The sequence below is a fragment of the Syngnathus typhle genome, linkage group LG7 (assembly GCF_033458585.1).
Source record: "Syngnathus typhle isolate RoL2023-S1 ecotype Sweden linkage group LG7, RoL_Styp_1.0, whole genome shotgun sequence".
NCBI classification, from domain to species: Eukaryota; Metazoa; Chordata; class Actinopteri; order Syngnathiformes; family Syngnathidae; genus Syngnathus; species Syngnathus typhle.
In genome coordinates this window covers 3,282,285-3,310,068 of record NC_083744.1, presented here as the reverse complement: position 1 = coordinate 3,310,068, position 27,784 = coordinate 3,282,285, and the positions used below count along the sequence as shown (strand labels likewise).

The following is a 27,784-nucleotide window of genomic DNA, read 5'->3' as shown; positions in this document are numbered from 1 at the left end:
GCTCTTTCCTTTCTGTATCTGGGTGAGAGCCTTTCTTCCTGTTACTGTCAGACTACAAATACTGTAGTCTGTGTATTCGGTAGGAAACCCCATGGACGACCCAGGATGCGCTGGAGAGACGATGTCTCTCAGCTGCCCTGGGAACGTCTAGGGATCCCCCGGGATGAGCTGGATGAAGTGGCTGGGGAGAGGGAAGTCTGGGAGTCCCTCCTAAAGCTGCTGTCCCCGCGACCCGACCCCGGATAAGGGGAAGATGGATGGATGGATGGATGGATGGATGGATGGATGGATGGATGGATGGATGGATGGATGGATGGATGGATGGATGGATGGATGGATGGATGGATGGATGGATGGATGGATGGATGGATGGATGGATGGATGGATGGATGGATGGATGGATGGATGGATGGATGGATGGAATATTCACATATACCTGACCTGTCAGTTTAATTTGGTTGCACGCTGAATTTCAAACTTATTACACAACCTCTTAACTAAAAATAAAATACTCAAATTCTCTGTGCAATTGTGGTACAAAAATGTTTTTTATGATTAGATTATTTATTGTTCTTTTAATAAAGGCTCAACATATACCGTTTTTTTCCGTGTATAATGCGCGAAATTTGACTAATTTATTGTCCTAAAATCTGGGGTGCGCATTATACATGGGTACAATTTATTTTTATTTTTTATTTTTTTTATTTTTTTAAGAAAATCATGGTACAACAAAACCAACAACAGGACTGACCGACAAAGACGTGGAACAAAAAGACAGGGTGACATTACCAAAGACAGGAACAGAAACCAAACAGACATTGTTAGGGTGGTGCTCACTCTAACTTATTTTGCAAGGACCACACTGGAGAAGAGTTAGTCGTTTTAGACACCTGCGGGTGGAGAGTTCACTCGTCGCTGTGCTCTCAGCGATGGTCGAATGAAGTCTGACTCAGGCCTCGTCAGGCGCTTATTTTTTGAGAGAAACAGAGTGGGGTTGAAAGTGGGGGTTGAAAGTGGGGGTTGAAAGTGGGGGTTTGGGAATACACAGGTTGGGCTGGAGGGGGCCTTTTACGACTTTCTGTAAACAAAGCACCTTTGATTGCTTCCTCTGCAGCTAGTCAATAAGTTGAAATGATCTTAGCACTTTGGTAAACTAATTTTGTCTAGACAGGACAAACTAGTTAAATTATTACAGGTTACATTCCAACATAATCATACGATGAAGATATTCTGCAAACCCTAACAGACATCATGACAGTAACAAATGCAATGATCCGACGGTGAGCGAGGGGCAGACAGGACTTAAATACAAAACACGTTACATTGATTGAGGTGACAAAGGAAGGGATTGGCGACGCGAACAGAAACTATGGCAACCTCGACACATAGCAAAACTGGGGACGAGACATGACAAATCTCCCTCGAAATAAAACTTGAAATCACCTTTCTTCTTGTTTGTTGTCAATCGCGCATCGCATTCAGCCATCCTGCCCAACACACTTAGTCAGTAAAATCCATAATTGACGACACATCGTTTGATGCGATGGTGCAATCCTTGATGGTGTGTTATTGTCAAATATTGTTTGTTTTTTAATCTCCATCACGGACCGGACGTCATACGGAGGCAGTATGACTGCGCATGCGCACTATGGATCCGATGCGCAGAACGGATGCGCAAGACACGTCAGCTATATAAAGAGGGAGAGTTGTTTTCTTCCTATTAGTTTCAATTCACAGTTTAATTAGCAGTTTCAATCAGCAAATAACAAAATGCGTATTACAGGTAATATTTTATTTCACAACACTTTGCCTTGTTCCTTTCGTCTCTGCTGTTCACTTTAAACACGCTCCATACGACCGCAATGCTCTCGTATCAGACGCTTGCTCGATCACCTGCTCGTTTGCGGTCACAATGTACCCGACACAAATCCGAAACATTTGTTGCGGCTCCGAGTCACGACGAGGGGCAAGTTTTGGTTTCTAAAGGGAAATGTACTTTCGGCAGTTTGCAAACACATTTGACTAAGGCTCCGTTAGACACATATATCCATATCAATATAATTTCTAGTAGTAGTGTGGTCGCTTAATAAGTGGAAAGGAATGTGGAGGCTACATGAATTTGTTTTCTTCAAAGTATTGTGGAACAGGAGGTCCAGAAAGGGAGCATATCTCAAGGCCGATGGGAACGCGAAAAACAACTCGTCTTTGTGGTCCAGACAACTGTGCTGAGCAGGGGAAAACCCAAACGAGGAGGAGATGACCATCGACCATCGACCAATCACCACACAATCTTTTGCATGTTTGAATATTCATATTGTGTTTCTTTAAAACTGGGCAACCCGGAAGAATGTGTCGTCTTTCTGGTCACGAAGGCACACGAGTTTTTGTGTTAAGGACCCAAGACCCAGGCGCCTGTATTAGCTTGCTTTGTCAAGATTAAACAATTGGTAAATTCGGTCTGATTGATTTACTGTCTTCTCTTTGACAGAACGAACTCGCAAAATTGTTAGGTGCGCCAGTGTGTGGATTAAAACATAGCAATTTTTGTGTTAAGTGTTGATCACAATTTGGAGTCAGATCAATAGCTAAAATCCGTATCCTAACATTTCCAAGGGTGTTTTTATTCCTCTTCAACGTCTCTCCCATACAGAGCCGCCTTTTTCACGTCCGCACGCCTTTTTCACATGTCCGCAACTGATCGCGGTGGTGCCTTTACGGGCAGTCGGAGAAATCAACGCCAACAAAAAGAATTACATCCAGCCTAGTTAAGACCATACCAAAGACTATAAAAAATGGGACCCATTGCCTCCCTGCGTGTGTGACGATCATTGGGACTTAAAAAAACAAAAAATAAATTGGGGTGCGTATTATACATGGGTACAGGCTTTTCTCCAGCATCAACATGCCATTTTTAGAGTGCGTATTATACATGGGGGTGCATTATACACGGAAAAAAACGGTAGTTCACCGTATTGATCTGAAAAGTATACATGTATTTGGAAAAAAAAGTGTTTACCATTAAAATGTGCCTCTTTGTATTTACAGTACAGGTTTAATGCAGATATTGCATCTTGTACCAGGACTATGTTTTTGAACAAAGGGGAAGAACAGAGACCATTGTCATTTGACATGAAAAAAAAAATGGTACAGCATATTGCTTCCAGATATTGTGTCAAACAATGTTACCTTTCACTTGTGTTCATAAAACCTGATCACGTAGAAGATAGTAGGCTAAAGCTAGAGTCGTGATTAGCTTTTAGCCAAATATCTTTAAATCCGCTGAATCTAATTATTTCAGTCTTTGTCCTGGAAGTTCCCTAGCCAGAGGGACAAATGTATCAATTTAGGCTGTAATGGGTTTTTACGTCTTTTGCTCCATCAAGATACATGCAACACTCATACTGTACACCCAAGATACATAAACCCAGCCATATAATAGCTAGATAGGGAGGGAACATCATTGTCAGGTGTTGTCCCCATTAAGCACAGGTGTCAAAGTCAAGGGCCGGGGGCCAGATACGGCCCGCCACGTCATCTTAGGTGGCCCGCGAAGACAAATTGTGTATCCAATTCATGTCAATTCCAAAAATTTTAATTGTGTTCACTTTTATAAAAATAGACCTATTGTTAGCAATTTGTTATTACCATTCATTATATTAAATACGTTTTATTTTTAAATATTTTATTTGATTTCAATTTTTCATTTCGAAATATTTGAACCGTTTTTATTAGTCTCTGTTTTGAAAACTAGTTATTCATCAGTTTGTTGTGTAGGCTTTACTATATATACAATATGAGACGTTCATACATTTATTTGGGTTGACAATTTTAATGGCCCTTTGAAGCAAACTATGACTAAGATGCGGCCAGCGCCAAAAATTAGTTTGACACCCCTGCCATAAAGCCTTTGTCCTTTAGGCATTACCAGGCTTTTTGTGGTCCAGTTTGCTTTTTCATTCATTAATCCTGTGATTGGTTGGCGAACAGTTCAGGGTGGACCCCTCTTGCCCAATGACAGCTGGAATGGGCTTCAACACACCTACGACCCCTGTAAGGTTGTTTGAGAAAATGGATGGATACATTACACACATACGCATGTAGTGTAAATAGCCTTTTCAATGTGTGCGTCTTTCTCCCACATTCATATGTTGTATATATATGCCAAACAGGGAATTTGACTCTGGTTGATCGACATTTACGTGACTGTCAACATTCAGGCAACTAACAACATTTAAGTGGCTAGAGCAGGATGTTATTGTACAGTGATGTCTCTGAGTCTCTGTGATTGGTGTGAGTTCATCATGAGCTTGAGGACGGTGCGACTTATTTATGAAAAAAATTAAATTTTCCCCTAATTTTTGCTCATGCAGTTTATAATCAGGTGCGGCTTATGGTCCAGAAATTACGGTAAATTGCTACTGATGTTTCAGAATCAGAAAACCGTATGCTTTTCTTTACAAAAAAAACATTAATTTTCATGCATTTTGATGTGTCCAATGTTGTTTCATTAATGTTAATTTAGTTTAAAAACTATACCGTGTTTACATTTACAAGATGCCAGTAAAGTACTTTGCAGAATTAAGTTGCCATTGACTTCAATATCAGAAAGAAGTGCACTGTCCCGGTGGACATAAAACATGTTTTTATTAATGTTCATTTTTCCAGCTGTACAGCGTTTACAAGGCTCAGAGGGAGTGAGGCACGATGCTGATGTACATGTTTCTTTGTACATTGTGCCAAGGTTTGGCATTAAATAAATGCACAATTGGACATTTTAATTTTATGGGTATTTATTTTCTTTTTGAGTCACATATATCTTGATATAACGAATATCATAGATAATATCGTGTATCGTGATCTTGTTGTATCGTTTGTTTTTAGACCAGAAACTAAGACTTGGGGCAGCAATGAAGAAGAACTGCTATCTATTTGTCAAACGCTGCTTGTTGTGGAGTTCAAATTACAAAGCAAAAAACTGGCCTTTTCCCATGCACAGATTGTAGTTATTAGTGCACCACATTCCTTCAATAGCTCCATGTTTGTACAATAAAGAAATATTTGAATATCCTCTCAATGTATTCTTAATAACTATATGAGATTTTGAAAACCAAATAAAACAAATATATAGAAATTTGAACCAGGTAAAAACACAATAAAAAAAAATAAACAAATATATAAATATATTTTTCAAGACTTGAGGTATCAAATCAGATCTTCGTAGTTGATGTGTTTTTTTTCCTTTTATGATTTATCGAAGTGACTGTTTTCCAAACAGGTAAATGTTTTTTTTTTTGCTGGCATTCAAGTCTGATAGTTTTCAGTTTGTGTCTAATAAATATTGATTGTTTTCTAGGTAATTTGACCAAAATGCAGAGGGAAGCGTAAACCAATCCTAGATAAATGGATAATGTTTCAAGTCATTATCACTGAGCATTTTATCCAATCACTTACTATACTGCATTATGCCGATTCAGTACCTTTAGTCAATCTATTACAGATATACTCAGGCAGGCATTAACAAATTCCACACCATCATTATAAATTATCCGTCATCATTCAACCATGTTAATGGAAGCTGACCACAAACCCATTATTGTTTTAAATCCTGGTTAAATTGTATCTCTTCTCTAATGTCTCCCCAATTTACTGATGTCCCTTTGCCACAAAAGCCAGCGTTACCTATCGACCGTTAACAGCCTTTCGCTCGCGCGTGTCCAGAGATGGACATACACACGCATGCGGGCACACCCTCACACATGCACACAGGTTATTACGAATTCCCAACAGCACAGTCGCATTCCACAGTCATCATGTAAGACTCTAAGTCTTGCCGCAAAAGTCAATAAAAGAAAAAAAAGCTAACGCACTAATGCAGTCATTATATTGTGGTTATGGACTTAAAAGCTACATGAATGCATGTAGAGTAAAAATCTCCACCCGCAGATAGACAAACGGACAGACAGCCTCGCCTTTTTCACCAAATATCTTCGTGAATTCTGATTTGTGATTTGTAAGTGGAAGGAAAAATGTGTGACTTGTGTTTTGATTTGAAGATTTGAGCACTTGTCATTTTGTTTTATATTTGTGTTTTAAAGAAAGTTGTGACTCCTTTCCTGAGAAATTATGTTACAAGAACAGAACTCGAACCGACACGCATACAAATCACTTGACTCAAGTACACAACTCATACAAATCACTGTACGCAACTACACACAACTTTTTCTCCAAAAATACCTACCGTATTTTCCGCCCTATAAGGCGCACCTAAAAACCTAAATTTTTATCAAAAGTCGACAGTGCGCCTTATAGTCCGGTGCACCTTATATATGGATCAAGTGATGAATTTGTTGATCCAGACTGGTTGTACACAGTGCTATGCCAAAATGTTTTAGTACGTTTTAGTACGACTAGTAAATTACAAGGTCGCATCGCTTCCCAACATTACGGTAACTGTAGTCAGGGGTCGTCACCAAATAGCTGTTGTACCCGCGGGGTTATTTCATTTTAAAATAGGCTGCTCCGTTAATGTTTCGAGTAAATCTACGGATCGATATGGAAGGGAAACATAGGTAAGTAGTACCAATGTGTTAGATCGAACTTCAGTCAGTTCTGATCATTTTATAGGAGATCGTTTGAGAAACGCGATTGTTTACACTTTGCTGAGGCTCATGGGAGATTGCGGGTGGCTAATGCTATAACGATAGCTGCTATACGCGCGAGGCTATTTCATGTCAAAATAGGCTGCTCCGTTAATGTTTCCAGTAAATCTACGGATCGATATGGAAGGGAAACATAGGTAAGTAGTACCAATGCGTTAGATCGAACTTTAGTCAGTTCTGATCATTTTATAGGAGATCGTTTGAGAAACGCGATTGTTTACACTTTGCTGAGGCTCATGGGAGATTGCGAGCTGAGGCTCATAGGAAATTGCGGATGGCTAATGCTATAACGATAGCTGCTATACGCGCGAGGCTATTTCATGTCAAAATAGGCTGCTCTGTTCATGTTTCGAGTAAATCTACGGATCGATATGGAAAGGAAACATAGGTAAGTAGTACCAATGCGTTAGATCGAACTTTAGTCAGTTCTGATCATTTTATAGGAGATCGTTTGAGAAACGCGATTGTTTACACTTTGCTGAGCCTCATGGGAGATTGCGAGCTGAGGCTCATAGGAAATTGCGGATGGCTAATGCTATAACGATAGTTGCTATATGCGCGAGGCTATTTCATGTCAAAATAGGCTGCTCTGTTCATGTTTCGAGTAAATCTACGGATCGATATGGAAGGGAAACATAGGTAAGTAGTACCAATGCGTTAGACCGAACTTTAGTCAGTTCCAATCATTTTATAGGAGATCGTTTGAGAAACGCGATTGTTTACAGAGGGCTCGTTGGTTATTGGCTAGTGGGTGCATACCGCAACCCTAGTCAACCTCCGCTTGTTGCAGTAAAGCTTCTATTTTATGCGCCTTATAGTCTGGTGCGCCTTATATATGGACAAAGTTTTAAAATGGGCCGTTCATTGAAGGTGCGCCTTATACCCCGGTGCGCCTAATAGGGCGCAAAATACGGTACATACAACTACTACATTACAGACAAAAAGAAAGTAGGAAAGAAGAAAATAAAGAGACAATGGAGAGAAAAGAGAGAACACAGCTGGGCGGTTGCACCCACAACTGCGGCATCCAAACAAAAAAGAATTCTGCAATGGGATCAACGCATTTATGGCATCCAGGTCAAGAACACTAGAGAATAGAGAAGACTGCGAAAGGGCAAGCTTCATGTAAGTGTGTCCCCTTGACATTTGATCAAGCACATTTACTCCAACCTTGGTTCTTTTGTAGTATATAACGACCAAATGGTCGTTGATGGTGTGTGGACAGTGTTTAGGATGGAGATAATTTTCCTTGGCTTGCATTGATAGACTGTAAGGTTTCTGGATCTTTAGTGCAAGTTCAAGGGAAGTAGCAGCCTCACAGCAGTGTTCTATCTTTTCTCTCTCTTTATCTTTCTTTCCTCCTTTCTCTTTGTCTTTATTTGTCATGTTAGCCGCGATGATGTGTGGCCACAGCCGGGGCCGTCCCAGGTTCGGTCGTCCACTCGGCGATGCTGAAACCTACCACTGCACCTTGGCAGATACTTTTCTTGTGCCGCCAGAATGGCTGCATGCATGGGTCAAACCGGCGTAAGTCAGCCATCCTGCTCATCTGGCCGGTGTTGACCTGGTCCGGCCCCCGCCTCTTGGCCCCGCTGCGGCGACCCCTGTGAGAGGTCTGCTCCCTCGTGCTTGTTGGACCCTAGAAACTTTGGCTAGTGTGAAATCTGATGGTTCCACTCGTTTATTTATCTATTTTTTTTGCTAGCACCCACTTCTGATATTACTCATGAGTCACTCTAAAGGCAACATGACAATTTGCCCAATAGCCAAGAGACATCACTCTCAGAACATGCTCCTCCATAGGATTTTTCCTCATCAAGTCTCAGCCATCACAAAGCATAAAAACCAAACTATCGAGCAAGAGAAAGAACTTGAAATTGTAACAAATTAAAGGAAAAGTGAAATATGACACCCCTTGTAAAAAGCATGTCGTCAATTTGACTGCTATGGTCATTTGAGATAGGAATACTCAGATCTCCTTTGTATTTTTAAATTTTAATGATAGAACAATCTATATCAGGGGTGTACAAACTCTTTGCAAGGAGGGGCAGATTTGATAAAGTGAAGGGGCCTGGGGGCCAAAGGTTTTTTTGGACCTACACACTGTTATAAAACAATTTTCATTGTCACAATTGTCTTTATTCTTCATAAAACAATTTTCATTCGCACAATTGTCTATTTTTCAAATGACAAAATAACCAAATACAAGCCACTCAGGCAGATGTGAACAACTTTAAAAACACAAATTCTGCCTTTCATTCATATCTGAAGAGTCAGAGAACATTGAACAAACTGTATGAAATAGCGTAATTTTCGGACTAAAAGTCGCACCGGAGTATAAGTCGCATCAGCCATAAAATGCCCAAAAAAGCGAAAAAAAACATACAAGTCGCTCCGGAGTATAAGTCGCATTTTAGGGGGCAATTTATTTGACAAAATCCAACACCAAGAACAGTCATGAACGAGCAAACGATAGCTATGCTAACGTGACATAAACACAAACATTAAAAGAGCTGGGAACGGCCCTGACGTAAAATTCAGAGTTATTCTAAAAACAATTACATAAATAACACGTTAATAAAACCATCTGCGTCACTCCAATTCATTATATCCATCAATCGTCCTTTGTCAACAATGCGTGCGCGCCGCTGACGGCTCTTGCACTTCAAAATATTCCACAGGCCCATATAACGATATATAAATTATATATCAAATAACTATTACCGTTTTTTTTCGTGTATAGTGCGCCCCCATGTATAGTACGCACCCCTAAAAATGGCATGCTGATGCTGGAAAAAAGCTTGTACCCATGTATAATACGCACCCAATTTTTATGAATTTTTAAAAAAAAAAATTGGCGTTGATTTCTCCGACTGCCCATAAACGCACCACCGCGCTCCGTGCGCATGGAGCGTGTTTGAAGTGAACAGCAGAGAAGAAAGGAACAAGGCAAAGTGTTGTGAAATAAAATATTACCTGTAATACGGATTTAGGTAGAGAACTGAACTCTCGCTCTTTATATAGCTGACGTGTCTTCCTCATCCGTTCTGCGCATCTGTAATGGCGGCCTCCGTATGATATCCGGTTTGCGTGTGTGCGAGAGCGAGAGAGAGCGAGAGCGTGCGAGAGAACGCTCAACCGTAGCGCGCCGCCGACCGCCCAACTGCACCGGGCTGTTCGATTATTGTGACAGAGCCGTCGCTGAAATTTAGAAGATATTTTTAAAGTCCTGATGTACTTTCTAAAATTTAAGCGGACCTCAGTGCGCACTGCGCAGGAAGCTTAATTTGGTGCGGTCGCGCAACCGCAGCGCGCCGGGCGCTCACTGTCGCATTGCTTAAAGAGCGCCTTTGTGTTTTAGGATGAACAGCAGAGACGAAAGGAACAAGGCAAAGTGTTGTGAAATAAAATATTACCTGTAATACGCATTTTGTTATTTGCTGATTGAAACTGCTAATTAAACTGTGAATTGAAACTAATAGGAAGAAAACAACTCTCGCTCTTTATATAGCTGACGTGTCTTGCGCATCCGTTCTGTGCATTTTATTTCACAACACTTTGCCTTTCTTCTCTGCTGTTCACTTCAAACACGCTCCATGCGACCGCAATGCTCTCGTATCAGACGCTTGCTCGATCACCTGCTCGTTTGCTGTCCCGTGCGCGCACGAAGCGCGGTGGTGCGTTTACGGGCAGTCGGAGAAATCAACGCCAACAAAAAAAATTACATCCAGCCTAGTTAAGACCATACCAAAGACTATAAAAATGGGACCCATTGCCTCCCTGCGTGTGTGACGATCATTGGGACTTAAAAAAAAAAAAAAAAAAAAAAGAAATTAAATTTTTTTTTTTTTTTTTTGTACCCATGTATAATGCGCACCCCAGATTTTAGGACAATAAATTAGTTAAATTTTGCGCACTATACACGGAAAAAAACGGTATATAAGCAATAATGTTATTAAACCATCTGTGCACTCTAAATCATTAAATCCATCGATCAAATTCCTCGTCCTTTGTCAACATCGCCGCGCGTGCGCCCTGATGTCAGCCTCGTCGTTATTCCACAGATCTACTATATAACTATATTGTAGCGTTAACAAAGTTCAAGGAAAGACGTAGGTTTGGTAAACGACTCTTTAACAAAACAAACTTACAGGCGTGTGGCGGCGTGGACTTCCAGCCACCGGAGTGTCCGAGCCCCATTCACCGTCCCTGGACGAGTCGATCTTTGTCATTTATGTAAATAACCGCCGCGCTGCTGACGCGACGTCGCGCTGCTGACGCGCCACCACGACGTCGCGTCGCGCTGCTGACGTCAGCATGACCATTTCCGGTTGTTTACATAAAGAACAAAGATTGACTCGACAGCTGCTGCTGACGCGACGTTGCGCTGCGGTCGTCACTTGAAATTCAAATTACAGTTTTACACCACCCAAACTATGAAAAAAAACGCGATTTATAGTCCGAAAATTACGGTACCTTAAATTAACATGAGTTTAAAAATATTTTTGCCTCATTAACATTTTAAACAGGAGTTATAAGCAATGCAAAGTTGTCTGCTATTATTAAAACTTAGTCACACAGTCTTTGATAAATGTACCTTCAGTAAAAGGTTTGCCATGTTTAGCTATTAACATGGCCACTTCCTAGCTTGCTTTAATAATATTTACCGTAATTTTCGGACTAAAAGTCACTCCGGAATATAGGTCGCATTAGCCATAAAATGCACAATAATGTGAAAAAAAACATACCGTAATTTCCGGACTATAAACCGCACCGGACTATAAACTGCACTGGCAAAAATTCAGGGATATTTTAGTTTTTTTCTTATATAAGCCGCACCGGACTAAGCCGCACGTGCACACGAGTTTTTATTTTTTTTTACAAAGAAAGACAGTACACAGAAAGCCTTTTTAAAGTTTTAATAACATACTTTAACATGTCTTTCTAAACATTGCCTGTGACGCAGCAGTAGTACCGCAGCAACACGGAAGTGTGCACGCGGGTTATTAACAAAGAAAGACTGGACACAGAAAGCTTCTTTAAAGTTTTTAACATTTCTTTCCAAACACTGCCTGTGACGCGGCAGTAATACCGCAGCAACACGGAAGTAACACAGCACTAATAGGGTTTGATTAAATAAAACACACCGCAAAAGTCACTGAGACGCGGCGGTAACACAGCAGCAACACGGTAGCACAGCACTAACAGGGCTGATTAAAAAAGCATACAAGTAAAAGTAAAAAAAAAAAAGAGCTTCATCGTTTTCATCTTCCTCCTGTGCACTCCTGTGGTTTTATGCATTTCTTCTAGCATTTTTCATGATGAGGGTCTGTTCATGCTAATTTTATTCATGCATGAAGCGCTAAATTACATTGAACTAGCGAGCGACACATATAGCTCCAGAGTAGACGGGACCACGAAATAAAGAAAAGGGTGACGCAACACAATGTCATCAACATCGACTGCCTTTAGCTTAAAAGCGGCATCATATGCATTTCTTTTGTCCACCATAATGACGGTTTGTGTATAAAAGCTTCCTCAGTAATGTCCGTCTTGATATCCTTCTGTCTCTTCTTTGTGTGAATTATACGGCACTATTTGCCTGGCGGATGGACATGCGATCAACTCACCACTTTTCTGCCCAGTGACCGTGTCCATATGTCCCTCCGCCCAGCAAAGCGGTGCCGCACAACAGCGGTCCACAGCCTTTTGTCGTGTATAAAAGTGATCAAGTCATCACAAAAATCAGGGAAATAATCATACTATATAAGCCCCCCATAATGATGGTTTGTGTATAAAAGCTTCCTTTCAGTAATGTCCGTCTTGATCTCGTTCTGTCTCATCTTTGTGTAAATTGTACGGTACTATTTGCCTGGCGGACGGACATGCAATCAACACACCACTTTTCTCCCCAGTGACCATGTCTTATATCCCTCCGCCCAGCAAAGCGGTCCCGCACAACAGCGGTCCACAGCCTTTTTACGAGTGTATAAAAGTGATCAAGTTATCACAAAAATCACGGATAAAATCCTATATAAACCGGACCGGACTATAAGCCGCAGGATTCAAAATTTGAGAAAAAAGTCACGGGTTATAGTCCGAAATTTACGGTATACAAGTCGCTCCGGGCGGCTCGGTGACGCACTGGGTAGCACGTCCGCCTTACAGTTAGGAGGGTGCAGGTTCGATTCCACCTCCGGTCCTCCCTGTGTGGAGTTTGCATGTTCTTCCCGGGCCCGCGTGGGTTTTCTCCGGGCACTCCGGTTTCCTCCCACATCCCAAAAACATGCTTGGTAGGCCGATTGAAAACTGCGAGTGCAAAAGGTTGTTTGTCTCTGTGTGCCCTGTGATTGGCTGGCAACCGGTTCAGGGTGTCCCCCGCCTACTGCTCGATGACGGCTGGGATAGGCTCCAGCACGCCCGCGACCCCCGTGGGGATTAAGCGGTTCAGAAAAGTATAAGTCGCATTTCGGGGGGAAATTTATTTGACAAAATCCAACACCAGGAACAGACATGAACGAGCAACAACAGGCTAAACGATAGGTATGCTAACGTGACATAACCACAAACGAAGAGCTGAGAACGGGCCTGACGTAACATTCAGAGTTATTAAAAAAAACTATTACATAAATAACACGTTTATAAAACCATCTGTCACTCCAATACATTAAATCCATCGATCGTCCTTTGTCAACAATGGGTGCGCGCCGCTGACGGCGCTTGCACTTCAAAATATTCCACAGGCACATATAACGATATATAAATTATATGTAAAATAACCATTATATAAGCAATAATATTGTCAAACCATCTGTGCACTCTAAATCATTAAATCCATCGATCAAATTCCTCGTCCTTTGTCAACAACGCCGCGCGTGCGCCCTGACGTCAGCCTTGTCGTTATTCCACAGATCTAGTATATAACTATATTGTAGCGTTAACAAAGTACAAGGAAAGACGTGGGTTTGGTAAACGGCTCTTTATTTAACAAAACAAACTTCGAGGCGTGTGGCGGCGTGGACTTCTAGCCACGGAGGTGGAAAAGAGATCCATAGAATAGGACCAGGCGTGCGTAAAAGCCATGACCGAGCCCCATCCACCGTCCCCGGACAGCCACCCGGCCGAGCGCCGGCCCCCGACTTCTATCCATGGAGGTGGAAGAGAGCTCCGTAGAGTAGGACCGGGCGTGCGTAAAAACCATAATAATTTTTCAAACCTTCTGTGTCACGCAAATCCTTAAATATTTCAAACTCTTCGTCCTCCGTGTCACTTAGAAACAAAGCCGCTAATGATGCCGGTAGTACGTGGGGCCCTTCGTCATCTTCGTCATCCCGTGATCAATTTTTGTCCTTTTTGTAAACAACCGCCGCGCCACGCTGCTGACGTCACTGGAATTTCAGATTACAGTAATCCGTTGCTACATCGCGGTTCCACTTTTTTTTTTTTTTTGAAAACTTTTGAAAAAATTCACATAAAAGTCACTCCTCATTATAAGTCGCCCCCCCACCCAAACTATGAAATAAACCGTGACTTAGAGTGCGAAAATTACGGTACTTTTGACTCAGCCCCACATGAAGAATCGCTGTTGTGATGCCAGTTCATCTTAGAGCTGCTTCACTTTATCAGCATGGTCACTCCCTGTTAGCTTGTTGTATGTGTTAGCATGTTTAGTCTGGTAGTGTCTCTTTCCTTAAACAAGGTGTTAGAGTGGTTCTCACTCTAACTTATTTAAGCACTTGCAAGTGGAGAGTCATTCGTCGGTGTGCATACAGCGATGATCAAATGAGGTCCGACTCAGGCCTCTTGCGAGAGCATTTTTATTGAGAGAAACAGGGTGGGGGGGAGAGTGGGCGTGAGAGTGGACAGGATGGGGTTGAAGCCCCTGGCCTCTGGTCAAAGCATAGCAGGGGGTCTTTTACGACATTGTGTAAACAGAACAACTTTGATTGCTTCCTCTGCAGCTGGTTAATCAGTTCAACAGATCTTAGCACTTTGTTCTACTACTACAGGACAAGCTGGGTTAATTATTACAGGTCACATTTCAACATAATCATAGGATCAAACTAATCTATCAACCATAACACAAGGCAACAGTCTCTTAACGAATTAGACAAACACAATAGCCTTGATTTTCAGTGAAGAAGTATTGTAATTCCCATCTGTCTTCAAAGCGACGGCCCTCAATGTCAACTTTCCCCATTTTCTTTGCAGTCGCCATGGCAGAAATGAGCGGAAAGGGGTTCGCAGCACGGATGCAGACTGATATTATTAAAATGGTGCTGCAACCTTTTGGTAAAAGGGGGAATTACAGTTTCAAGTTTCATGATTTTTTATGTTCAGTTTGACAGTGCAGGCGGGCCATAAATAATACATTATAAGCTCGAAGCTGCGGGTCGGCTAAAATCTAACCAGGGGCCGGATTTGGCCCGCGGGCCGGACTTTGGACACGCCTGTTCTATATAAAACAAATTCACAGATAAATCATACACAAATAATAAAATATACACAGCTTTAGGAAAATTCAGGGACCCATTGGTACATAGGTTGATTTTTAACCAAGTTATGATTTTGCAAAATTTGAAACCGGTCAGAATGGTAATGATATCCTGTTGCAGTCACTGGTAGTGTAGTGGTTCATATAGTTCACTTTCATGCAGCTTTTTCAATTCCTAATGTGCTACCTACAAAGTGTGTAATATGTAACTGATTGAAGTCCAGTCCAGGGGGCAGGTTTTAGTTAGCTTGGGCAGGTTTCTCCACAATCCAATCTTGTAGTGTGTGCTTATTCAGGAATTTGATATTAGCCAGCATTGATTAAATCCCCAGTGGTTGTGTGTAAATTGCCTTGTTTTTTAATCTTTGCCCTAAAGTCCAAGCAATATTTGGCCATGTGTGTAGATTATCTTCATACTCCACATTTTGGCAATTTTGGTCCCCACATATCCCTGTAAAAAAACAAAACAAAAAACACAATGGATACATATTTGTCATGGCAGTGAATGGATTTTAAATACTATTTACAAAAATCATAAAATTCGCCACTCACACACTTTTAGAAGCATATTGCTGTCATACCAGTGCAAAAAAAGCAGTGAAAATTTTCACGTTTGTACCGAATACATTTTCCGTTTTAAGGTGATAAGCTCCACAGTAAAACTTGACTCTTCAGGTTTTAATATATTTTTTCACATCTTAAGTTTCACGTTCAAAAGTGCAAAATTTTACATTTTAGCATGTTAAGTTTCATGTTTTAACGTGTATGAGGGGTGAGGTGGGCTGTGTTGTTAGCATGACACCCTCCTGGCAACAAGGCTCTGGGTTCGAAAACAAGTCGACTTTGGCATGCGACGATGTTACTCATTCTGTGTTAGACAGTGGTTCTTTGATTTACAGTCAACCAATCCATTTGTCTTTGATTCCCTTGAAGATATTGGCATGGTTAACAACTCAACAAGAACGTTTAATCTTCTCAAAACATTATTTAATAGAAAAAGTCATTTAAAATGGCATTGCATTTTCTTAACCTAAAAGTATTTGATATCAGTAACACTATCGGCGATGCTGGCACCAGTATTTACTCGGTAAAATCTCAGGTATCGCACAGCTCTTATGAGATCTCTTGAGGGTTTTTTCTGAAGCTATTGAGTGGGCTGCTCTGAGAAGTGAAATACTGCTCCCTACTGTCAACTTTGGGTAAGTGATCCACAGAGGTTCATTTGGTTTGAGATTACAGAAGCATAGCACCCCTTTAAATGTGACCCCTCCAAAAATGCCAATTTTTATTATTAGAATTTGAAAGACACTGAAGTGAAAATGATTGCTTTCATTCTTCTTGAATCTTGTTGACATTGACAGTTCAAAGTTAAAAGACAAGTGAACTAGTTGTTACAGTGTTACACTTATAACACCCACCTGGAGAGAAGGGACTCGTATGTGAGATTGCTGTTTGTGGACTTCAGTTCTGCCTTCAACACCATTGTGCCACAACGCCTCATCAGCAAACTTGACAAGCTGGGCCTCAGTGCTGGCATGTTGGCGACAAAATCCCCGCCAGCATCACCCTCAGCACAGGGGCCCCCCAAGGCTGCGTGCTCAGTCCGCTGCTCTTCACCGTCCTGACGCATGACTGCACTGCAACCTACAGCAACAACCGCATAGTGAAGTTTGCTGACGACACGACTCTGGTGGGTCTCATCACCAAGGGAGACGAGACTCAATACAGGCTGGAGGTTGACCTTCTGACCACGTGGTGCAGGGACAACAACCTCCTGCTGAACGTCGACAAGACCAAGGAGGTTGTTGTTAACTTCCGGAAGGGTCGCACCCAACACCTGCCGCTGACCATCGACAGTGCTGTGGAGGAGAGAGTGAGCAGCGCCAGGTTCCTGGGGGTGCACATTAGTGAGGATCTCTCCTGGTCCACCAACACCGCGTCACTGGCGAAGAAAGCCCAGCGTCACCTGTACTTCCTGCGGAAACTCAGGTGAGCGAGCGCTCCTCCGGCCGTCATGACTACATTTTACCGCGGCACCATTGAGAGCGTCCTCTCCAGCTGTATTGCTGTTTGGGGTGGCGGTTGCACTGCCTACAACTTGAAGGCCCTGCAGCGCATAGTGAACACGGCTGGTAAGATTATTGGTGCTTCGCTCCCCTCCTTGAAGGACATTTACACCTCCCATCTCACCCGCAAGGCGACCACGATTGTGAGTGATGTGAGTCACCCCGCTCACTCTTTGTTTGATCTTCTGCCCTCTGGGAAGAGGTACATGAGCCTGCGCTCCCGCACCACCAGACTCTCCAACAGCTTCATACTCCAGGCTGTTAGGATCCTGAACTCGCCCCCCCTTTCTGCGTAGCGTCCTGTACTCTATCACACCAGACAAGACCCAAGGTGTAGGCTGTGCAATAAGGCCCCTGAGACAGTCCAGCACATAACAGGGTGTAAGATGCTAGCAGGGAAAGCATACATGGAACGTCATAACCAAGTGGCTGGCATAGTGTACAGGAACATCTGTGCAGAGTATGGACTGGAAGCCCCAAGTTCAAAGCGGGAAGCACCCCCTAAGGTGGCAGAGAACGGGCGAGCCAAGATCCTGTGGGACTTCCAGATCCAGACTGACAAGATGGTGATGGCGAACCAACCGGACATTGTGGTGGTGGACAAACAGCAGAACAAGGCCGTTGTAGTGGATATAGCAATACCAAGCGATGGCAACATCAGGAAAAAAGAACTTGAGAAGCTAGAGAAATACCAGGGCCTCAAAGAAGAGCTTGAGAAGGCCTGGAAAGTGAAGGCCTCAGTGGTGCCCGTGGTCATTGGGGCATTTGGGGCAGTGACCCCCAAACTGGAGGAGTGGCTACAGCAGATTCCAGGAACAACATCAGATATCTCAGTCCAGAAGAGTGCAGTGCTAGGAACAGCCAAAATACTGCGCAGAACCCTCAAGCTCCCAGGCCTCTGGTAGAGGAGCCGAGCTTGGAGTGGGAGACCACCCGCGGAGGGTGAGAGGGGAATTTTTTTTTTATATACATATACATATATATCGAGGCGGGGCTCGAAGGCGAGCGTCTGGTGGCCGGGCCTTTGCCCATGGGGCCCGGCCGGGCACAGCCCGAAAAGGAAATGTGGGTCCCCCTTCCCATGGGCTCACCACCTGTGGGAGGGGCCAGAGGGGTCGGGTGCAGTGCAAGCTGGGCGGCGGCCAAAGGCAGGGACTTTGGCGGTCTGCTCCTCGGCTGCAGAAGCTGGCTCTTGGGACATGGAATGTCACCTCTCTGGCTGGAAAGGAGCCCGAGCTGGTCTGCGAGGCAGAAAGGTTCCGACTAGATATAGTCGGACTTGCCTCCACGCACAGTTTGGCTTCCAATACAAGCCCTCTCGAGAGCGGCTGGACTCTCTTCCACTCTGGAGTTGCCCACGGTGAGAGGCGTCGAGCAGGTGTGGGTATACTTATTGCCCCCCGGTTGGGCGCCTGCACATTGGGGTTCACCCCGGTGAAAGAGAGGGTAGCCTCCCTCCGCCTTCGGGTGGGGGGACGGGTCCTGACTGTTGTTTGTGTCTATGCACCAAACGACAGCTCAGAGTACCCACCCTTCTTGGAGTCCCTGGAGGAAGTGCTGGAGAGCGCTCCTTCTGGGGACTCCATCGTTGTACTGGGTGACCTCAATGCTCTTGTGGGCAATGACAGTGAGACCTGGAAGGGCGTGATTGGGAGGAACGGCCCTCCCGATCTGAACCCGAGCGGTGTTCTATTATTGGACTTCTGTGCTTGACACGGATTTTCTATAATGAACACCATGTTCAAACATAAGGGTGTCCATGTGTGCACTTGGCACCAGGACACCCTAGATCGCAGTTCGATGATCGACTTTGTTGTCGTGTCATCGGATTTGCGGCCGCATGTTTTGGACACTCGGGCGAAGAGAGGGGCGGAGCTGTCAACTGATCACCATCTCGTGGTGGGTTGGCTCCGATGGTGTGGGGAAGACACCGGTCTGACCTGGCAGACCCAAACGCTGCTGGGAACGTCTGGCGGAATCCCCTGTCAGGAAGAGCTCCAACTCCCACCTCCCGCAGAGCTTTTCCTACGTCCCGGGGGAGGCGGGGGACATTGAGTCTGAGTGGACCTTGTTCCGCGCCTCCATTGTTGAGGCGGCCGACCGGAGCTGTGGCCGTAAGGTCATTGGTGCCTGTCGTGGCGGCAATTCCCGAACCCGCTGGTGGACACCGGCGGTAAGGGATGCCGTCAAGCTGAATGAGTCCTATCGGCCGTTTTGGCCTGCGGGACTCCGGAGGCAGCTGCGGAACGCGGCTTCGGCGGTTGCTGAGGCAAAAACACGGGTGTGGGAGGAGTTTGGCGAGGCCATGGAGAATGACTTCCGGACGGCTTCGAGGAAATTCTGGTCCACCATCCGGCGTCTCAGGAGGGGGAAGCAGTGCAACGTCAACACTGTTTACAGTGGAGATGGCGTGCTGCTGACCTCGACTCGGGACGTCGTGTGTCGGTGGGGAGAATACTTCGAAGCAATGTTCCCTCTAAGCTGCGCGTGTGCGCAATCGCGCACTGCCCGCACATTCTCAGCGCACAAGAAAATCTATCTAGCGCATAAACATCCCCCCGCCCCGGAACCGAAGCGAACACGCAGCGTTTGATGTCCCATATTATTTATTCCGTACATACATGATATTTGTAAGGTGTCAACTATCTTTAAATGTATTATTTTTGCGGACAACACCAACATCTTCTGTTCTGGAAATAACTTAAAGATACTATTGGAGACCATTGCAACTGAATTGTCCAAACTAAAAATATGGTTTGACATTAATAAATTATCATTGAATGTAGACAAAACCAAACTGATGGTATTTGTAAACCGTAAAATAGATACACAGGTTCAAGTAACAATAGATAATGTCAATATTGAACAAGTTTATGAGATCAAATTTTTAGGAGTAATATTATAGTAACAAATTCTGTTGAAAACCTCACATAAGATACGTTAGAACCAAAGTAGCAAGGTACTCTGCAGTGCAAAACATATTCTGGAGCAGAGAATGTTGTATACTCAATATGGTTGTCTTGTTTTACCATATTTGATGTCGAGATATGAGGAAATGCATACATATGCACTTTAAAACCATTAATTATACTACTGAAAAAAGCTATGAGATTTGTACACAAGGTTGGATTTCCAGATCATACAAATAATTTGTTTTTACAATCAAATGCTTTAAAGCTAATGGACTTATTCAGATTTAGACTGGCACAGATAATGTATCGAGCAAAGACTCAAAAACTCCCAGGGAACATTCAAAAATTATTTATTGAAAAAGATCAGGGATATAATTTGATAAGGGATATGTTCGCACTAATCTCAGGAGCAGGTGCATATTATCCTATGGAGGCTTTGTGGAATGGACGAGAGCAGGGGTGGGCAAACTACGGCCCGCGGGCCACATCCGGCCCACGGGACCGTTTAATCTGGCCCGCCAACCCTGAATAGATTGTATTATGTTAAAATGTTTTGGTCATATTGCCTGCAATGACTGCGTTTCCCCAGTAGATGGGGAAGCGCTCGCCTGCGCATTTACTACCGGAAGCCGTGTCAGAAAGCTCGGTGCACACTCACAAGTGCGTGTACGTACTCAGTAGTACGGACATGGGGCACTGGCGCTCTATTTGTATCAGTCCCGAATTTAGAGCGTGGGCTGTGACGACAGCATTCTTGTAATTCGCGCGCTGACCTTTCAGATACAGTTTTACGCTAAAGCCACCCACAAACCTTCCTCTGGAATCCTTCCATTAAAATGAGTGGCCCGAAGAAAAGAAGTGAGTGCCAAATGTTAAAAAAGAGTGGCCAATTTGGCTCGACGTACGCGACGTGACGTTCAGCCACATCAACATCAACCCGTCACAGATCGAGGTAAACGGACCAACACCTCAGATCTCGCCTAAGAATTGCCAGAACAAATTTTACTCCAGACTATGATGCACTAGCAAAAAAGGAGACCAACAACAATGTTCCCACTGAAAATGAAGGGGAGGCTCTCAAGTTTGTTGTAAAAAAATGCATTTTGAATATGATTTGTACACATAGCAGGGATTGACACTAGTGACCATTCTCATTTTCAAACAATGCAGGATGCTCAAGGACATTGATGCACCACCTGCTTGCGACTAATCTTAACCTGTAAAGTTCTTAAGGCTTACTTTAAGGAAGTGTTTCCCGTTTCCTTACCTCTGTTACCAGGTGTTTGTGAGTTAAAACTTTGCTCTGATTTTCACATACCCCTCACCGTGTTGCCGTTTTGATTACTTTATTTGGATGTATGCTTTCACTGATTCTTCAAGATGATATATTTGGTCAGAATGTGTGCCGTTTGATGTGATCTCATAAAATAAACATCTTTCATTAATCTGACCTGCAGGCACTGAAGTGATGGAGACTGTTATTCATAATAACAGTGTCGTATTTGATGAGAATCACTGATAGCCGTTTTTTAGTGATTTTTTTTTTTTTAATGCTGTTAATAAATGCATTTGTTTTCAAAACATTTGTTTGGAATATCCATGCTTTACTACCTACTAAAGGCCAAAATCTTTTATGCAATGACCTTTACAGGTCGCTTATATTACTTCACACAAACACTACGTCTATCTGCTCCTGGTTTGGCCCTCCGGTCCAAATTTAAAACCCAGTTCGGCCCGCGAGTCAAAAAGTTTGCCCACCCCTGGACTAGCGGATAAAATGAAGGAAAGCAGAAATATAGTTCTATTTAAAAAAATGTGTAAAGGAATAATATTTGCAAATTACCAAAAAGAGGAAAATGAAGGTTAAGCTTTTGGATTATAAGATATTTTTGTTGTTTTTCTTTTGTTCTTTTAAAGTTTTAATGTTCTCACTTGGAACTAAGTGATGGATAGGACATGATGAGACTAGGCTTCTTCCTACTCCTTTTTGAACAGTGATATATATTGTTTGTTGTTTGTTTTATGTTGTTTGTTTTTTATTGTTTTTATTCTTTAAATCATGTTCAAAATAAAGATGCATTCATTCATTCATTGAAACAAATTGTTTTGTAAAACTTGCACCACAACTGAAATAGATGTGTTGAATACTGAATATTGATGACCGATCTTACTCACCGTTCGCTTGTTGCCGCGGTGACATTCCGTTACAACAATTGGGCCTGTCGTCTTCTGTAAACAAAAATGCCGACGCCCACCGATAGCACCATGGTGGCGACGAACATGACTGTGGCCACAATGATGATAGTGTGATCCACAGGCTTCACTGAAACACCAAGTACAGAGTTAAATTGAGTAGGTAATCCCACTCAACAATGATTGATTGATTGATTGATTGATTGATTGATTGATTGATTGATTGATTGATTGATTGATTGATTGGAAGTAGGGTCTGACAGAAGCCTCAGCCTGTCGATTATATACGTAGGTCGAAATTAGCTCTTTTCAAAGACCGTATTTTCTGGACTATAAATCGCAGTTTTTTTTCATAGTTTGGCCGGGGGCTGGGACTTATAATCAGGTGCGACTTACGTAACTCAGGTAGAGCGGGAATCGAACAGCGGAACCTCATGTTACCGTTGGTTATCGTAATGTGTATTGAAATGTGGTTATTGCATCATTCTTGTAATGGCGCTCGCAATTGTAGCCTGAATCAAAGTACCGTATTGGCCCGAATATGAGACGATGTTTTTTGCATTGAAATAAGACTGGAAAAGTGGGGGTCGTCCTACATTCGGGGTCTAGACATTATGCCCATTCACTTGTGCGCAGCGGTAAGTTAAAGGTTGCTGGTATCGACTGAGTATGTTGCTGTGATCATGTGCGTCTTTGACACAAAGTGAGTATATAGATTTCATTGTTACTACAGTCTACTGTTGTGCCGTTTGTCTGATCGCGGTTTGTTTGGCGTGTTCGCCGTTTGATTGATAGCTTCGGCGCGCTCCTTTAAGTTTGCCTCGCATTGTACGAGTAGCCGTTACGCAGCGGGACGGTCACCAGCAAAGGTATTCTGTTGTCTCTATGACTTGTGTTTGGTGTGTTACCGAGAGCATTTCATTTATGGTGATTTACAAACCAAATTCGGTTGAAGTTGGGAAATTGTGTAAAGTGTAAATAAAAACATAATACAACGATTTGAAAATCCTTCTCAACCCATATTCAATTGAATACACTAAAGACAACATATTTAATGTTCAAACTGATGAACTTAATTGTTTTTTGCCAAATAATAATTAACTTAGAATTTCATGGCTGCAACACGTCCAGTACAAGTTGGGAAAGGTGGCAAAATATACTGAGAAAGCTGAGAAAAGCTAATCAAACACCAATATGGAACATCCCACATGTGATCAAGCTACCGTTTTTTTCCGTGTATAATGCACCCCCATGTATAATACGCACCCTAAAAATGGCATGTTGATGCTGGAGAAAAGCCTGTACCCATGTATAATACGCACCCAAATTATTATTATTTTTTAAGTATAATACGCAGCCCAATTTTGTTTTTGTTTATTTGAGTCCCAATGATCGTCACACACGGAGGTAGGCAATGGGTCCCATTTTTATAGTCTTTGGTATGGTCTTAACTAGGCTGGATGTATTTTTTTTTGTTGGCGTTGATTTCTCCGACTGCCCGTAAAGGCACCACCGCGATCAGTGCGGACATGTGATAAAGGCGTGCGGACATGTGAAAAAGGCGGCTCTCTATGGGAGAGAAGTTGAAGAGGAATAAAAACACCCTTGGAAACCAAAACTTGCCCCTCGTCGTGACTCTGACCCGCAACAAATGTTTCGGATTTGTGTAGGGTACATTGTGACAGACAGCAAACGAGCAGGTGATCGAGCAAGCGTCTGATACGAGAGCATTGCGTTCGTATGGAGCGTGTTTGAAGTGAACAGCAGAGACGAAAGGAACAAGGCAAAGTGTTGTGAAATAAAATATTACCTGTAATACGCATTTTGTTATTTGCTGATTGAAACTGCTAATTAAACTGTGAATTGAAACTAATAGGAAGAAAACAACTCTCGCTCTTTATATAGCTGACGTGTCTTGCGCATCCGTTCTGCGCATCGGATCCATAGTGCGCATGCGCAGTGATACTGCCTCCATATGACGTCCGGTCCGCGATGGAGATTAAAAAACAAATAATATTTGACAATAACACACCATCAAGGATTGCACCATCGCATCAAACGATGTGTCGTCAATTATGAATTTTACTGACTAAGTGTGTTGGGCAGGATGGCTGAATGCGATGCGCGATTGACAACAAACAAGAAGAAAGGTGATTTCAAGTTTTGTTTCGAGGGAGATTTGTCATGTCTCGTCCCCAGTTTTGCTATGCGTCTAGGTTGCCATAGTTTCTGTTCGCGTCGCCCCTCCCTTCCTGTGTCACCTCAATCAATGTAACGTGTGATGTATTTAAGTCCTGTCTGCCCCTCGCTCACCGTCGGAATATTACATGTGTTACTGTCATGATGTCTGATTGGTTTCTGTTCCTGTCTTTGGTAATGTCACCCTGTCTTTTTGTTCCACATCTTTGTCGGTCAGTCCTGTTGTTGGTTTTGTTGTACTATGATTTTCTTAAAAAAAAAATAATAATAAAAAAAATTGTACTTATGTATAATGCGCACCCCGGATTTTAGGACAATAAATTAGTTGAATTTTGCGCATTATACACGGGAAAAAACGGTAATTGGGAACAGGTGGGTACCATGATTGGGTGTAAAAGGAGCCTCCCCAAACATGCTCACTCATTCACAAGCAAGGATGGGGCCAGGTTCACCACTTTGTCCACAACTGCGTGAGAAAATAGTTGAACAGTTTATGAACAACATTTCTCAAAGTAAAATTGCAAGGAATTTCAGGATTTCAACATCCACGGTCCATAATATCATCAAAAGGTTCAGGGAATCTGGTGAAATCACTGCACGTAAGCGCCACGACCGGAAACCAAGACTGAATGACCGTGACTTTCGATCCCTCAGACAGCACTGCTTTAAAATTCGACATGAGTGTGTAAAGCATATCACCAAATGGGCTCAGGAAAACTTCAGAAGACCACTGTCAGTAAATACAGTTCGTCACTACATCGGTAAGTGCGGGTTAAAACTCTACCATTCAAAGCAAAAGCCGTTTATGAACGACATCCAGAAACGCCGCCGGGTTCTCTGGGCCTGAGCTCATGTAAAATGGACTGATGCACAATGGAAAAGTGTTTTGTGGTCTGACGAGTCCACTTTTCAAACTGTTTTTGGAAACACTGGACGTCGTGTCCGCCGGACCAAAGAGGAAGCGGACCATCCGGACTGTTATCAACGCAAAGTTCAAAAGCCAGCATCTGTGATGGTACGGGGGGGTGCATTAGTTCGCATGGCATGGGTGACTTACATTTCTGTGAAGGCAACATAAATGCTGAAAAGTACAGACACATTTTGGAGCAACATATGCTGCCATCCAAGCGTCGTCTTTTTCATTATTTCAGCAAGATAATGCCAAGCCACATTCTGCACGTGTTACAACAGCGTGGGTTCGAAGTAAAAGAGTCCAGGTTCTCCCCTGGCCCGCTTGCCGTCCAGACCTGTCTCCCATTGAAAATGTGTGGCGCATTATGAAGCGTAAAATACGACAGGGAAGACCCCGGACTGTTGAACAACTGAAGCGGTTCATCAAGCAAGAATGGGAAAGAATTCCACATGAGAAGCTAAGTGAATTAGTCTCCTCTCTTCCAAAACATTTAAGTGTTATTAAAAGGAAAGGTGATGTAACGAAACGGTAAACATGCCCTTTCCCAACTTCTACTGCACGTGTTGCAGCCATGAAATTCTAAGTTGATTATTTGAAAAATAAAATAAACTATGAGTTTGAGCATTAGATATGTTGTCTTTGTAGTGTATTCAATTGAATATAGGTTGAAAATGATTTTCAAATCATTGTATTTTGTTTTTATTTACATTTTACACAATTTCCCAACTTCAACCAAATCCGGTTTGTAGTATAGCAGAACCGTTACGCGCAGTTAATTATGTAATGTGTGCCGCCGTGTCATTTGACATCAGAAGTTGAGCGTTGACTTACAGTATCTCACAAAAGTGAGTACACCCCTCTCATTTCTGCAATATTTTAATTATATCTTGTCATGGGACAACACTGAAGAAATGACACTTTGAGACAATGTTAAGTCGTCACTGTAGAGCTTGGATAGCAAAGTAAATGTATTGTTACTTCAAAGTAACTCAAAATACAACAATGAATGTGTAAAATGCTGGCAACGAAAGTGAGTACACCCCAACTGAAAATGTCAAACTTTGACCCAAATGTCAATATTTTGTGTGGCCACCATTTTTTTCCATCACCGCCGTAACCCTTTTAGGCATGGAGTGGGCAACCAGAGCTTCACGGGTTGCCGCTGGAATCCTCTTCGACTCTTCCATGATGACATCACGGAGCTGGTGGATGTTGGAGACCTCGAACTCAATGCCTAAAAGGGTTACGGCGGTGCTGGAAAATCCAGCAGGTTCCAGGTCTCCAACATCCACCAGCTCTCTCACCCCCTCGATGAGATTGTGCGGTCCCTGAGCAGCTCCGTTAGCGGCAGACTTTTGCGACCTCTGCGTAGGAAAGAACGGTTCCGCAGGTCCTTCGTTCCCTCTGCTTTTAAAGTCAAAAAAGTTAAAGTCTGCTTTATTGTCAATTTCTTCACATGCCAAGACACAAAGAAATTAAAATTACGTTCCCACTATCCCACGGTGACAAGACATAGTACACAATATACATACAAGTAAACAACACAAGAAAATAAAAACAAGAAGGCACAAACAATGAATAAGTAAGAGTGACGAGTAAATAATAAATAAACAAATAACACAATAAATAAGACGAGCAAAAATGGAGCAAGTGTGCATACAGCAGACAGTCAGAATATAGCGCAAAAGTACAGGTCGTGCGTCCTTGCTGTCCTTGAAGTGGGCGGTAATCTTGCAAGAGAACGCCCTTTTCGCCTCCTTGATGCCCCGGGACAGGTCAGCCCTCGTTGCATTCATTATTCTTAGGGTTGATAGATTAGTTTGATCCTATGCTTATGCTGGAATGTAACCTGTAATAATTAACCTAGCTTGTCCTGTCTTAACAAAAGTAGTAGAACAAAGTGCTAAGATCTTTTGAGCTGATTGACCAGATGCAGAGGAAGCAATCAAAGTTGTTCTGTTTACACAACGTCGTAAAACACCCCCTGCTATGCTTTGACCAGAGGTCAGGGGCTTCAACCCCATCCCGTCCACTCTCACCCCCACCCTGTTTCTCTCAATAAAAATGCTCTTGCAAGAGGCCTGAGTCAGACCTCATTCGATCATCGCTGTACGCACAGCGACGAATGACTCTCCATTTGCAAGTGCTTAAAAGAGGCATACTGTCTCCCGTGTGGTTCTTGCAAAAATAAGTTAGAGTGAGCACCACTCTAACAATTATACTACAGAAAAAGCTATGAGAATTGTACACAAGGTTGGATTTCAAGATCATACAAATAATTTGTTTTTAAAATCAAATGCCTTAAAGCTAATGGACTTAATCAAATTTAGACTGGCACAGATAATGTA

General features: G+C 42.9%; 1 protein-coding gene across 3 annotated transcripts in view; it reads right to left on the bottom strand.

Moving 5' to 3' along the window:
- Positions 1 to 14,460: 14,460 nt before the first annotated feature.
- The window catches only part of LOC133157240 (major histocompatibility complex class I-related gene protein-like), a 32,378-nt gene continuing 19,054 nt past the window's right edge, over positions 14,461 to 27,784 (bottom strand). The window contains exons 5-7 of one of the 3 annotated variants that reach the window (XR_009714976.1): positions 22,307 to 22,454; positions 16,572 to 16,797; positions 14,461 to 15,604 (exon numbers count right to left, since the gene is read on the bottom strand). Coding sequence is in view for 2 of the 3 variants with exons in the window: in XM_061283619.1 (XP_061139603.1) it covers positions 22,336 to 22,454 (119 nt within the window). In the remaining variant the exon portion in view is untranslated. Of the gene's footprint in view, positions 15,605 to 16,571; positions 16,798 to 22,306; positions 22,455 to 26,691; positions 26,844 to 27,784 lie in introns of those variants that run through there. The other 2 variants (XM_061283619.1, XM_061283620.1) reach the window with 2 other exon arrangements.